The 13,334-nt window shown below is 39.1% G+C and overlaps 1 protein-coding gene across 1 annotated transcript; it reads left to right on the forward strand.

Moving 5' to 3' along the window:
• The first annotated feature begins 1,880 nt into the window (after positions 1-1,880).
• Positions 1,881-12,866, forward strand: RNASET2 (ribonuclease T2). Its single transcript, XM_053459940.1, has 10 exons — positions 1,881-1,992; positions 3,010-3,113; positions 4,036-4,096; positions 5,034-5,089; positions 6,763-6,820; positions 7,145-7,209; positions 7,682-7,795; positions 8,249-8,294; positions 9,101-9,175; positions 11,892-12,866. Exons 2-10 carry the CDS (start codon positions 3,028-3,030, stop codon positions 12,063-12,065), a joined length of 735 nt encoding a protein of 244 aa, XP_053315915.1. The 5' UTR covers positions 1,881-1,992; positions 3,010-3,027; the 3' UTR covers positions 12,066-12,866.
• Positions 12,867-13,334: the final 468 nt, after the last annotated feature.

Here is a 13,334-nt window from a genome sequence, read left to right on the forward strand (position 1 = left end):
TATATATTAGAAACATTTAAATACTTAAAGGGTTTTATCAAATCTCTTCTCTCCTTTCCTTCAAGCTATGCATATTGTGACCAATTTTCCTGACATTTGAAGTCCCACTCCCTATACTTCTACTCATCTTAATGCTATAGATATATCATAGTTGTAAATATCGGAAACACAAAACTATTGTATGGTGGTACAAATCCATGTCAGTTCTTATTTCTGAAATTAAAAAGTCCTCATTTTCTATTCTCAGATTGTTTCATACACTTTCACGATGCTTTTCCCTAAGTCTCATTTGGTCACACTCATCTATCATATCCTCCATTTCTAGGAAAGTTCTTTAAGGGTTTTGGACATTTCCTTGTTCTCGTATTCCAGCATCTAATTGACTTCACTCTGGTCTAGAAAATACAATTTAAAAGAGGCCTCTTCAACATAAGAATCAATAAGAAAATGGGGATTCTATAGCAATTTACAATTCTCTGCTCCAGTCAGGGGACAGGGATTGCGCTGAGGCTTCACCTTGTTGCGGAATTACTACACCAGACCAAGATAATAATGTGGAGAGCTGGGAAAAACGGAAAAGACAGTAGAAAGAAGACAGAAGAAAAGTAGAACAAAAAGCGGCGCAAAAGGAGAGGAAGCAAAGACATGGAGAAAGTAGGCAGACATTGACGGAGAACGTTTAAGAGAAGGAAAAAAAACAACGAAATGCAAACCAATATTCAGAGCTCCCCTTTCATTTGTTTCATTGGCTTCTTGACAACGAATGTTGTTTTCGGACATTTGTACCAATTGACTAAATGACGAATTGACCGTTAAAATGTAAATCTGGATGCACAAGTCTATAACTGTTACAGCCAGCATATCAGAGGAGACGCTGGTGCAGGGTAGGACACTGTGTCCCCACAAGAGAAACCCCTTTCGGTCACAAAGAGTTCTTCATCCTCCAAACATGGGAGGGAGCTGGAGCACTATTCTTGAGCCTGCCCTGACATTTCCAGCAGCTGGCATGCTATGGTCAAGCGTCACCTAGCCATTATAGCTTCTGGAAAAGTGGAAGGATGTACGAGCATAGTATTTCGGCTATCAAAACGGTTGGAGAATGCATATTTTTAAAGTTGCTCAGTTACTTTTTCCAAATGCTTAATAGCATGGGGATGGTAAATTGGGCATACTTTTCATTGGCTTTTGGGCCAAGCTGGAAAGATGTAGACTTCATGTGGGGTCATGGAACCCTAATATTCGTACTGTGGCCCAATGGTGTTTACCCCCTCAAAATAATCAGTTAATTATTCAAAATGCTTAATACCATGAAGTTGGCAAATTATTTTTTTTGTGATTTTAGACATGTATACAGTGTTTATGCATTATGTGTTGGATGTGTTGTGGTATCTGTTTTGTACAAATATATTTTAGTGGCATTGATTTATAAGATATATACCGTATATATATATATATATATATATATATATATATATATATATTATATAAAATATAATATATATATATATATTATTTTATATTTTCTGGTTTGAATAAGAAGCTGGCCGAATAAGAAGCTAACTTCCGTGAACAAGAAGTTAACTTCCGTAAATAAGACGATGTTTGACTTAGAAGCCTACTTCAGCATCGTACCCCAACCTGCGTATGCAAAAGATCCCTCTGCTATTTGCTATCTGCCTTCGCCGTGTAAGAATATGTTACCACTAGGCGGCGCTGTTTAATCCCTTCAGAGAATGAAACAAACTATGAGTGAAACTCTGTGTTCCGTGTTCCCCGTGTGACACTTGGGATCTCTCGCTGTGATTATGCGAGACGGCCACTAGGTGGCAGTAGTCGCGCTTTAGAATAAGTCATGCATGCAGTTTCAACCGAAAGAGGAAGTGGGCTGTCCGGTGGTTGGTTTCAGAGCAAAGCTATTACTTACACAGCGCGTTATATTGCTCTTTCTAGCATAGAGACAGGATCGACTCGTATTAACATTGTACAGAATCTGTAAGTATGGGAATCGCACCGGTGTAAATGTATGTTTAACTACCTATCGGTTGTAGTAAAAGAATATGTCCTTTTCTACAATGACTGACACTCTCCAAAACAGCCGGCCCTGCCGTGACAGAGGGGATTTAAATGGCAAGCCAACAACTGTGATCTCTCTCTAGTCACTAGTCACTAGTCTCTAGTCACTGGTCACTAGTCACTAGTCATCACATCACTAGTGAAACATGGACACAGAAAGTGAGGTGTCTTCACTGGCAGAGAAATACAGTGATTGTGTAGAGTTGTGGCAGCTGAAGACGGTGTATTTGAGTTACACATAGTAGGATGTATTAATACAATTAAAGCCTATTATTATTATTATCATTATTATTATTATTATTATTTATATAGCACTGTCCCAGGGGGGCCTGGCATGTTTTGGCGCCGGCAGGTAAAGTGAAATTATATTTGTGCTTTATAAAGACATATTATTTAAATGTTTTTGGTTCAGTTATCCGTTGTGGTGGTATTATATGTCGAACAGTGTGTCTGTGACTTTCTATTTTAAATCAATGTTTTCCGGGACACCTCTACTTTTTAAACGATACTTCAACTGTGCTTCATACGCTCAATTTCCTCCTTTGGGCTTATACAGTATTTATACACATAAGCACTTTAAGGGAAGCACTTTAATGATGTTGGTCAGCAACTTGTGATAATTTTCCTGAAAAGCATGGCTGAAAATGGCAGGGCTAAATGAAGCCAAAGGGGCTCTTATTTATCTAAAACTAGAGGTCAGAGGTTAATATGTAACTTAAGGAAATTTTACGTTACTGAGAGGGTGGTAGATACGTTTAACAGCCTCCCAACAGAAGCGGTAGAGGCTAATGCAGTGAGAGCATTTGAAAAATGTGAAAAATGTATTGCCGGTAGAACCAGTTACCTGTTGTATTCATATGCCACTGATATGCATGCTGTATAATAATGTGTAATAGTAAGCAGCTCATCTGATGTCTTTATCTTTTTTTTATTTAGCAAGACCCTCTTCAAACAATGGGGTCTTATTTTCCATATGCTTTGGCATTGATGTTTACTGTGTCAGCTCTACATTATGGCTCTGCTTTTCACTCCTTCTTAAGGTAAGATGACATCCGCAGTGGTTTTGCAAAGTGCATTCATCATCATAAATGTAACCGAAGTTGCGCAATTCTTTACACGCACATACATATATCGGAGATAGAATTTTATTGTGTGCTGTAACCTGTCATGATGCATTACATACGTATATTTAATAAATCTCATATTCTCAGCCAAACATTCCATATTTCTTTAATACCCTTTAGTGGGAGTCATACGGGGCAATTCCCAGTCGTTCTCTCTCCCTTGGTGGCAAAGCTCAGGATTGACAAAGGGAAGGGTGGAAATCTTTCTACAGAATGTTTGACATAGGAACACTGCAGAGTAAGGGTCATGGATAGATTTAACATAAAATAACTCTAATGGGATAAAAGAAAAACTATGATTTTTTTTTTAAGCAGCAGTTTACAGTTGCTCAGTAATTAATGTATACCCGTGCTCTGTAAAAGACCACGATAAGTATTAAATCTTATGAAAAATCTTGCATCGCTGTTTTTTAATAATTTTGCAGTAAACATTAGCTTCATTTCTGTTGTGCAAGTTGCTGGTCTGTGACGTAACCCTTTTTGCTTCCACTTTTCAGTTTCTTTTACTTGGCACATCCTCTTTCTTAACTAATTATAACGTCCTGATTTCATCTAACCTTTTGCTTGGTGAGCTTGTCTGGGACGTTTGACTACCTTTTTTTTAAGTATCCTAATCTATTCCTTTAATCATGTAAAATTATTACTGTTCAAATTTTTTGCCAAAAGCAGGTGCTGATAGGATGTTGCCACCCAACCTGATACGGCTTTTTAAAAGTTTGTGTTATTTTTATGTCATCGAAGCTTCAGCGCAAATAACAAATTGACAGATCTGCTTAGATTGATTTAGAGCTCAGTGTTCTTCAGAACTGCAAATTGAAAATGATATTGTACTTTGCAGCAAGCAGCACGAATGGAAGAAGCTTATTTTAACTCACCATTGGCCTGTAACAGTATGTAAGGTATAGTAATCTCATTATCTATTAATAAAGTCCTGAGAAACGAAGATACAAAATGTTATATATGTTGTGAAAATGATGCATCTCCGTGCTTCCGTTCCGCTAGAAGTGTGCAACCTAGTCAGTGACTTCTACTCAACCAGACTCGGCTCACTTAACCACTCGCACACAAGCAAAATAGTACGTTATGGATGCCAGAAGTACCAAAAGACGATGGGTTTGAGCCACCTACATTTTTGCTTGCAAAACTATGGCCAGCCCAAGCTAGATGATGGGGTTGAACAAAAGCCAACTCCACTACCTCTCATAAGCAGATGACTGCCCAGGGTGGAGAACAGAAATCTTTGGAGAGCAGTCATGCTAAATATGATATATTATAATGAGAGCTTGCATTGAAACACGTTAACTAATAAGCTGGCTGACTGTTTTTTTTAAACTTGTATTACTCACAAAGAGACTGCCATGACATTAAAAAAAAGATATAATGGTTTGTACAACAGGATGATAACTGGCTATATGTGACATGTTTATTACTATTTCTGTACATACATGGAACCAGAACTTTAGCAATATCGTTTTATTTACTTTTTTGGGGTGAAGGCAGAAATATGCTTTTGAGCAGAGTTAGAAGGTGGTTAAGTCCCAGCCATAGGCAGTTAACTATGAAACTATGCCAGAGTGGCCAGATTTACCATATATATATATATATATATATACCGGTAGTATATTTACTAATATAAAGGGACCTGGAATTCATGTAACATGGATGCCTACTGGGTTTCACAATCATAATACTGTATGGAGTGCTGCAGTTTGATGTGGCCAATGTTTCTAGATATGCCCTTATTCATGTGGCCCATGTTCCATATACACTGTAAGATTCTGGTGTTGGCGGTGTGCCAGGTCGGTCACCAAGTAATATTATTCCTTTGTTTTACAGATGGAAAAAGTGCAATGTGACAACCTTCCAAACTACTGGACTTTGCATGGACTCTGGTATTACTCTACTTCAATCTGGTTTACCGGTTTACCGTTGTCTGCTTACATGATTACATGTTTAGAAACATTTCACTTCAATGAAAATCCCATAAGTTTGTTTTTTGAAGCTTAGTTGTTAGCCGGAAAGTTTGGGAACATTTTTGTAAAGTGAAATACATAGCATGCAGCCAGCAATATCCAGCGGTGCTGCACACCGTAGATCCGGATCAGCAGATCAGATGAGTATAGAGCGATGTCAGCCAGCAGCCCACTGTCTGAAGCTGTGTATATTAACAAAAACCAGCTGAAACATGGTTAGGGGGAAATGACACGCTTTTTTTATTAGACAGATCAAAGGAGAACAAAAAAAAACCAGACAATTCACATTCTATAACCACAGAACCACTAATCAATAGTGGTGGGTTTGTGTTACAGTAGCTATGTATAGCATTGAGAAAAGGAGAATAGGGATACATGATAGAAACATTGAAATACATTAACATACTAAAAAACAAGAAGTCAAAATCTAAAAATAGAGACCAAAATGTAATACAAGGAAGTTTTAATTGAGAGAATTTTAACATGCATTGGATAGGTATAAATCTGCCCCGAATCTGAATATAGGGCAGACTGGATGGGCCCAATGGGTCTTATCTGCAGTTTTTGCATCATATGTTTTCAGAGAACGGAATATTGGTCATTTGTATATGTTCTAGTTGTGTTATTTTGGCCTAATCTTCTAGACAAACACCTTGACTACATATCATACAGCCTTTGGTAGACAACAGACTGTATCTGTGTAAATCACACAGTCAGAGACTCCGGACAATGCAATTCTATCTAGCAATGGACTTCATTAGTATTGCCATAAAGTATCACCGTCGCACATATATGAGATTGTTGGACATCCTCCTCTAAAACCATGGGCACTCAGACTCTGGGAAGGCTTTTCACAAGATTTTGGAATGTGTGTGTGGGAATTTGTGATGTCAGGCACGGATGAGAAGGCCTGGGTCGCAATCGGCATTCCAGTTAAGGTGTTGGAAGGGATAAAAGTCAGGGCTCTGTGCAGGCCACTCAAGTTCCTACACACCACATTTGTTAAACCCTGTCTTTACAGACCTTGCTTTGAGGACACCAGTGCAGTCATGTTGGAACAAAAAAGGGCCTTCCCCAAACTGGTGGCGCAAAGTTGGAAGCATACAATTGCCTAAAATGTCTTGGTGTGCTATAGCGTTATCATTTCTCATTATCGTTATCAGGAAAAGTCACCCAAATTATTACACGATTAACAAAAAAAGCAGCTTCCAGATCTTCAGATATTTTCTTGGAAAAAAATTGAGATAAAACCGGGTTTTTGTAAATAACAGCCAAAATTACTATATACTCGAACTACATGTTATGTTCAAGGAAAACAATATGTTTTCCATGGAACTTTCCCTATACGTGGCTTATGTTGATCACTAAGTGCTTCTTAGTTCGCTTTCATTACAGTTGTCTGCACCTCTACCTTTTCTGACAGGTTCTTAAATTTAAGCTATTGCCTCGACAGCCCCGCGCTATACATTTAACCTTCATATCTGCACGATCTGCCTTACCTTCTTCATCTGTAAGCTACAAAATGTGATCTAGGTCCAGGAGCTTGTAACCGAGGCAACATCTTTAACCTATTCATTTTTTTGTCTTTTTAGGCCAGATAAGTCACAAATGTGTAATAACTCCTGGCACTTTGATTTTTCCCAAATCCAGGTATGTATAAATCATTCATGTTAAAAAGTGCTTCATACTTGGCAGTTTCATAGATTCTGTGAGTAAGGGTCACTGGCTTAGCTATAGTCAACCTTGGCAGGTGTCTCCTTTTTTTTTTTATTTTTTTTTATATAATATATCTATTATTGCAGTCATTTTCTGTCTGGTGTTTGCTATGTAGCTCCAGACACTAAATATTGCGTGAAATGTTACTTATATTAAGTAGACTAAATGTTTTTTTTCTCTTTCATTTTTGAGGCACCTTGCACATTTTGGACTATCCACCACTTTATTCTTTTATTATTACTTTTTTTTTTTATACAGGACATTTTGCCACAGATGAACATGTATTGGCCCGATCTCCTTCACACAAACAAATCCCAACTTTGGTAAAATATTCCGTATGCATTTAATTATCCGTTAAATATATTTTGTGATATATTTTGTTTCTTCGCTTGATATTTATATCGCTCTCCAGTCTCTTGTGCTTTTTCTAACATTCTGTTTCCCTTTGCTCTCTCGTTTTAGAAGTCTATGTATAAAAGGATATGGGGTGCTAGTGGAAGACTGGTGCAATGGGGTAGTAGACTACCACCACCTATTCTAAGCACAGCTGCATTCTGGGGGGGGCATTGGTTCTCCCCCAACCTTTGAACCGTCCAGGTTACTACTGACTTTGCATGTTACTTTTGCTACAGTCACATCATCCGTGCCCACGCAGTCTCATTCCCCCTCAATCTCCTCTACCAGTGTGTCCAATGCGTGTGCATGTTATTTTAGCGTCTTGTTTGTATATAGTTAATTTGAATGTTATTGTTAATGTCTCATTTGTCATACTTATTTGGAGATGATTCTTTTTAGGAAGCATGAATGGCAGAAGCATGGAACATGCGCAGCATCTTTGGAGAGTCTTAACAGCCAACACAAATACTTCAGTAAAGGTCTTGAACTGTATATGAAAGTTGATCTTAACAGGTAATGCACATAAATGCTGTTGCCTCTGTAATTTGCAATGTAGAGTCACATTTGGGAAATTTATGGTGCTCAAAAGTTGCTTCTTGGTGAAAAATGCACAAACTCTACAGTAAGAACAATCAACTCTGGCGTTCTAAGACGTTTGCTTAGTTTGAGTGTAACTGATGCTCACATGTAAGAATATATGGTATAGATAGAGATCCTTCATAGAAAATAAGGACTGAATAAGGTTTGAGGATTGGGCCATTATCCGATTATATTCTATGATTGTAGTTTAGTACAGTTGATGATTAGCAACAAATTATTTTAAACTGTATTTAGTTAGTTCAACTAAGTGGGCGCATGTATGCATTAAAATAATGTCTGCCTGGCATCAAGCATTATTTATATTCATCACCAGAAAACCAGTTATCTCTGCATTGTGGTTAAGTTGTTTCTTTTTATTCTACGCAGTGCTCTTAAAAAGTCTGGAATAACACCATCAACAAAATACTACGATGTAAGTATTAAAATTACAGAAATGTGTACAAATATGCCACATAATGAGTGTTTTTTTTCTCCCTGCATTACAATGGATTATAATGCATGTTGTGTTAAGAATCCATTAAGGATAAGTTACTATGAAAGAACATATTTGCTGTTATAATAAGTACAGCAAATCCTATTCTGTTATACAATAGAAAAGCTGTTTATCAGGACAACTTACAAATAGCGTTTACTGATTTTAGTAAGCTGATGGATGCCACTTCTCTTAATGGAACTGACCGGTTTCCTGGATATAACCATTTTACAATACAGTGTAATTCATGAAACATCATCTACTTGCGTGAGACAAAAGAATATGGCCCCATTGTACAGCGCTGTGCAATATGATGGCGCTATATAAAACAATAAATAATAATAATATGGCTGTCATAGGTGGGTCTGAATTCCACTGATATACAGAGCTGTATTTAAGTGGGGTTGCTGTACTAGCCTCCACTACTTCCATATTATACGCCGGGATGTGATGTCTTATCCCTGTGCGCAAGCGACGCTACAGAGGCTATGATGGTTAGGGAAAGACTTCCATAGCGTAAATAAGCTAGTTATAAGGAAGATCCGAGATCTCCCAAACCAACCCCTTCAGCAGGGGCACACCAGGGTACCCTATCTGCCAGCCAGGCAGGTTGCCGCTCCAGGCTTGTTGCCCCGATCTTGTCTCGCGCAACGCACCACTGCTGATTGAGATTTAAATAAAGTAGAAAGTGAATGTTCTAATGCCTGCACATAGCTATCTCATCATTTTCACCTCTTTCTCTTTAGGTGAAAGATATTATCAATGCAATTGTAAATCTGTATGGAGTTGTGCCAAAAATCCAGTGCCTTCCTCCCCGACAAGTAAGGTTTTATTTATTCTTCTGCTTTTCTCGTGTCTAAGGATACTGCATATGTGAATATTGCATATAAACAAAAAGGAACCATCAGTTATGAGCACATTTTATGAATAATTATATGTTAATAGGGCTGCAACAACTAATCGATAAAATCGATAATAATCGATAATGAAATTCATTGGCAACGAATTTCATTATCGATTAGTTGAATCGATTATTATCGATTATAAAATGAGGGTTTTTTCAGAGCAAACGCTCTGAAAAATCCCCCTCATTATATAATCCGTTTAGTCTGACTCACCGTCTCACAGCAGCAGCTCCTACTTACTCCCCCTCCCTGTAATCACTGTGACAACTGGCCCCGCCCCTTCCTTCTCCAGGCCAGAACCACATGGCTGTGACACTCATCTAACTGTAAGTATATATATATATATATATATATATATATATATATATATATATATATATATATACCGTATTTATCGGCGTATAACACGCACTTTTTTAACTAAAATATGAAGCTGAAACCCTACCTGCGATAAATCCTAGAGCCAGTGGCGGAACTACCGGGGTCGCAACTGCGACCGGGCCCTGGAGTTCTGCCAGTCAGGGGGGGGCCAAGGGGTGCCGAGCGGTTGCTGAAGACCACCACTCGGCAACTCTCGGGCCCCCCTGACTGACAGAAATCCAGGACTCCTCAGCCGCCTGCCGCCCGCCGCCTGCCTCAGCCGCCTGCCTCAGCCGCCTGCCTCAGCCGCCTGCCTCAGCCTCAGCCGCCTGCCTCCGCCTCCGCCGCCTGCCTCAGCCTCCGCCGCCGCCGCCTGCCTCAGCGCTTCAAGTCTTGTGTTGGAAGCGTGAGGCGTTTGTCTCGGGTGCCGGCGCTCAGCAGTGAAGCGCCGGCACCCGAGACAAACGCCTCACGCTTCCAACACAGGAGTTGAAGGTAAGTGACCGGGGTGGGGTTAGGGAGAGAGAGGGGAGATCCTGAGAAGGGGGGTTAGGGTGTGTGTGTCTTACTGTGTGTGTGTCTTACTGTGTGTGTGTGGTTTCCCAGATAGCAGTGATTCTGATGAAGTTTTTTTTGTTCAGTTTTTTTGTTCAAAAATGGGGGTGCGTGTTATACACCAGTGCGTGTTATACGCCGATAAATTCGGTATATATATAATGTGTATGTGTGTGTATATATATATATATATATATATATATATATATATATATATATATATATATATATATATATATATGTGTATATATGTATGTAATATATATATATATATATTTGGGCTACTGAAAGTTAGGGGAGGTGGGGGTTAATTTAGGGGCAGTTATGGTTAGTGGGGTGTTTAGGGTTAATTTAGGGGCAGTTATGGTTAATTGGGTGTTTAGGGTTAATTTAGGGGCAGTTATGTTAATAGGGTGTTTAGGGTTAATTTAGGAGCAGCTGTGGTTAATGGGATGTTTGGGGTTAATTTGAGGCAGTTGTGGTTAATGGTGTGTTTAGGGTTAATTTAGGGGATGCTGTGGTTGATGGGGTCTTTAGGGTTAATTTAGGGGATGCTGTGGTTAAGGGGGTGTTAAGGGTTAATTTAGGGGCAGTTATGGTTAATGGGGAGTTTAGGGTTAATTTAGGGGAATCTAAATCCTGGGGGCAGTGAAGTGACATATCTGGGGGTATAAGGCATATACAGTATATAAGGCATATGTGGGGAGGGCAGTGTGGCATATCTGGGGAGGACGGAGTGGTGTATCAGGGTGTATAAGGCATATCTGGGGGTAGAGTGGCATATCTGGGGGTAGAGAAGTGGCATGTCTGGGAGGCAGGGTGGCATGTCTGGGGAGGATGGAGTGGGGTATCAGGGGATATAAGGTGTATCAGGCACAGTGGCAGATGTGGGAGGCAGCGTGGCATATGTGGGAGGCATTGTGGAGTGTCAGATGTGGGAGGCAGCATGGCGTGGCATATGTGGGGAGGGCAGGGTGGCATGTCTGGGGAGGATGGAGTGGTGTTTCAGGGGGTATAAGGCGTATCAGGCACAGTGGCATGTGGGGGGTAGAGTGGAGTGGCAGATGTGGGAGGCAGCGTGGAGTGGCAGATGTGGGAGGCAGCGTGGTGTGGTATATGTGGGAGGCAGCGTGGAGTGCTGTGGTAGGCAGCGTGGCATATGTCGGGGGGCAGCATGGCATGTCTGGGAGGCAGCGTAGCAAGCCTGGGCTCAAATGTGCATATATTGGGGGGCTGGTTGGGAAATAAAGACAAGAAATGTATTATCAAAGTTGTTTTATTCTGCTGTTTGTATTTAACATCATTTGTTTAGTAAATTATTTTAAATAAATGAAAAATTTACATTCATTTTTTTTATCCGATTAATCGATTAATCGAAAAAATAATCGGCCAACTAATCGATTATTAAAATAATCGTTAGTTGCAGCCCTATATGTTAATAGTCACTTTTGAGGTATCTTTGCTATGCATTATGAAGGATCAATTTCACCTAATAGGTGGAGGGACATGATGGTAAAATATTATGTTTTGGGCTCTAGAAACAGGCGATATATGTGTACATTTATTTTTTTTCTCATTTTCTAAAAAAAGTATAGTCGTATAGGTCAATTTATGTTGTTAAATAATGTACGTTCCCATAGGTGACGTAATTATTGGATTTCTGTGCGGCGTTTTACCTATTTTGTCTTCTATATACATGTTTTTTTTCTTTTTTCAGGGAGAGGATGCACAGACACTTGGACAAATTGAAATATGTTTCACTAAAGAATTTCAGCTGAGAAACTGCACCGATAAAGTAACTGACTTCCCAGGAAGTAGCCTAATCAATGAGGATCTTCAGTTGTGCAACCATAACTTAAACACGTATTATCCGCCTCTGAGCAGCCTGTAAGGCGGCACAATTGCGGTATCAAAGATAGAGACCGTGGTGCTAAGCCTGTTCTAATAAACTAAGAAATTAATGTAGTACAGTGGTGTAGGGCTCTTATTGCAAATTTGGCTTTAAAAAGGAATCAGGCAAGGCCTAGCATAGCCTTCATTAATCCTATTTTATACCTAACAAAAAGAAAACTGGTCACTGTGCTTAGGATGACTACATACACAACATGGCTCTATATTATAGTTACAGGATTCCTCGTATCCGCGAGAGAGCTAGTATATTTTCTTTAAACCCGTTCATAAACTGCACCAACCAATCCTAACATTTTAGGATTACTAAACTACCTATTATCTCTTTAAAATCAGTCTCAGGCTATACGCATATTGGCCTACTGCAGTGAACAGTTCTAGACCTCTTGAACCTCTCAATGTCCAGTAGAGACCTTGGTGGACTGCAAGGGTCAACACTAGATTGTGGCGTTCATTCTGCGATTGCTCTTTTGTGAGGAAAAGGGATACATGCACAGCTATTGAAATCTAATTATTATCATTTTTTTGTTTTTTATTTTCCATAGTATTCTATTCTTACTTCCTCCTATTGCTGAACGGACCTAACACTGGATCATCTGTTGGTTTTTTATGTTTATAGTGTCTATATAGTTTCCTTTTCCAACAATTGTATGTTTTCCTGCATGGGGGTGTTTGGCACAATATTTGGCACTTTTGTGTTTCTATTAACAATGTGATTTTTTTTAACATGCTTACAAACGAACACACATAATTAAATCTTGTGCATTAAATTGTGGACAGACAATTTGCTGACTTTGTTGTGTTGGATTAACCTTATTTATATCCTTTTGATGTTGAAGGTACTATTTTTGGTCTCATGCACAGAGTGCCTATTTTATTTAATAGCCTTTGTCACAAACATATATATATATATTCACAATTCCACTGCGCAAATGTTTAATCTGACCTTCTTTTAGTATCTCGAACAAACCCTTCTCTCCCTAACATATAGGATAATTCGACATTATTTCTATGCTATTAAGAGAAGTGGACAACATGTTTTAGTAACACAATAGCAGGGCACAATGCATTAGACATGTCCAACAGTTTGAAATGTTAAATATAGAAAGCAAGACAACAGACCCTTTCAACATACACTGTGGTTTGTCCTCTGAAGTTTGCATATGTTGAGTTGCTTCATCAGGTCCTACTTGACAGAGAAAGAGGAAACTTGAACAGAAACTAAACTTTGGGGAAGCATTCCGTTGAAGTT

The sequence above is a fragment of the Spea bombifrons genome, chromosome 3 (assembly GCF_027358695.1).
Source record: "Spea bombifrons isolate aSpeBom1 chromosome 3, aSpeBom1.2.pri, whole genome shotgun sequence".
NCBI lineage: Eukaryota > Metazoa > Chordata > Amphibia > Anura > Pelobatidae > Spea > Spea bombifrons.

Bases quoted from the DNA above. Each gene is read 5' to 3' on its own strand.
- RNASET2 (XM_053459940.1), top strand. From the start codon at position 3,028: ATGGGGTCTTATTTTCCATATGCTTTGGCATTGATGTTTACTGTGTCA. The intron at 7,796-8,248 runs GTAATGCACATA...TATTCTACGCAG, and splicing joins ATGAAAGTTGATCTTAACAG to TGCTCTTAAAAAGTCTGGAA. The intron at 8,295-9,100 runs GTAAGTATTAAA...CTTTCTCTTTAG, and splicing joins CATCAACAAAATACTACGAT to GTGAAAGATATTATCAATGC.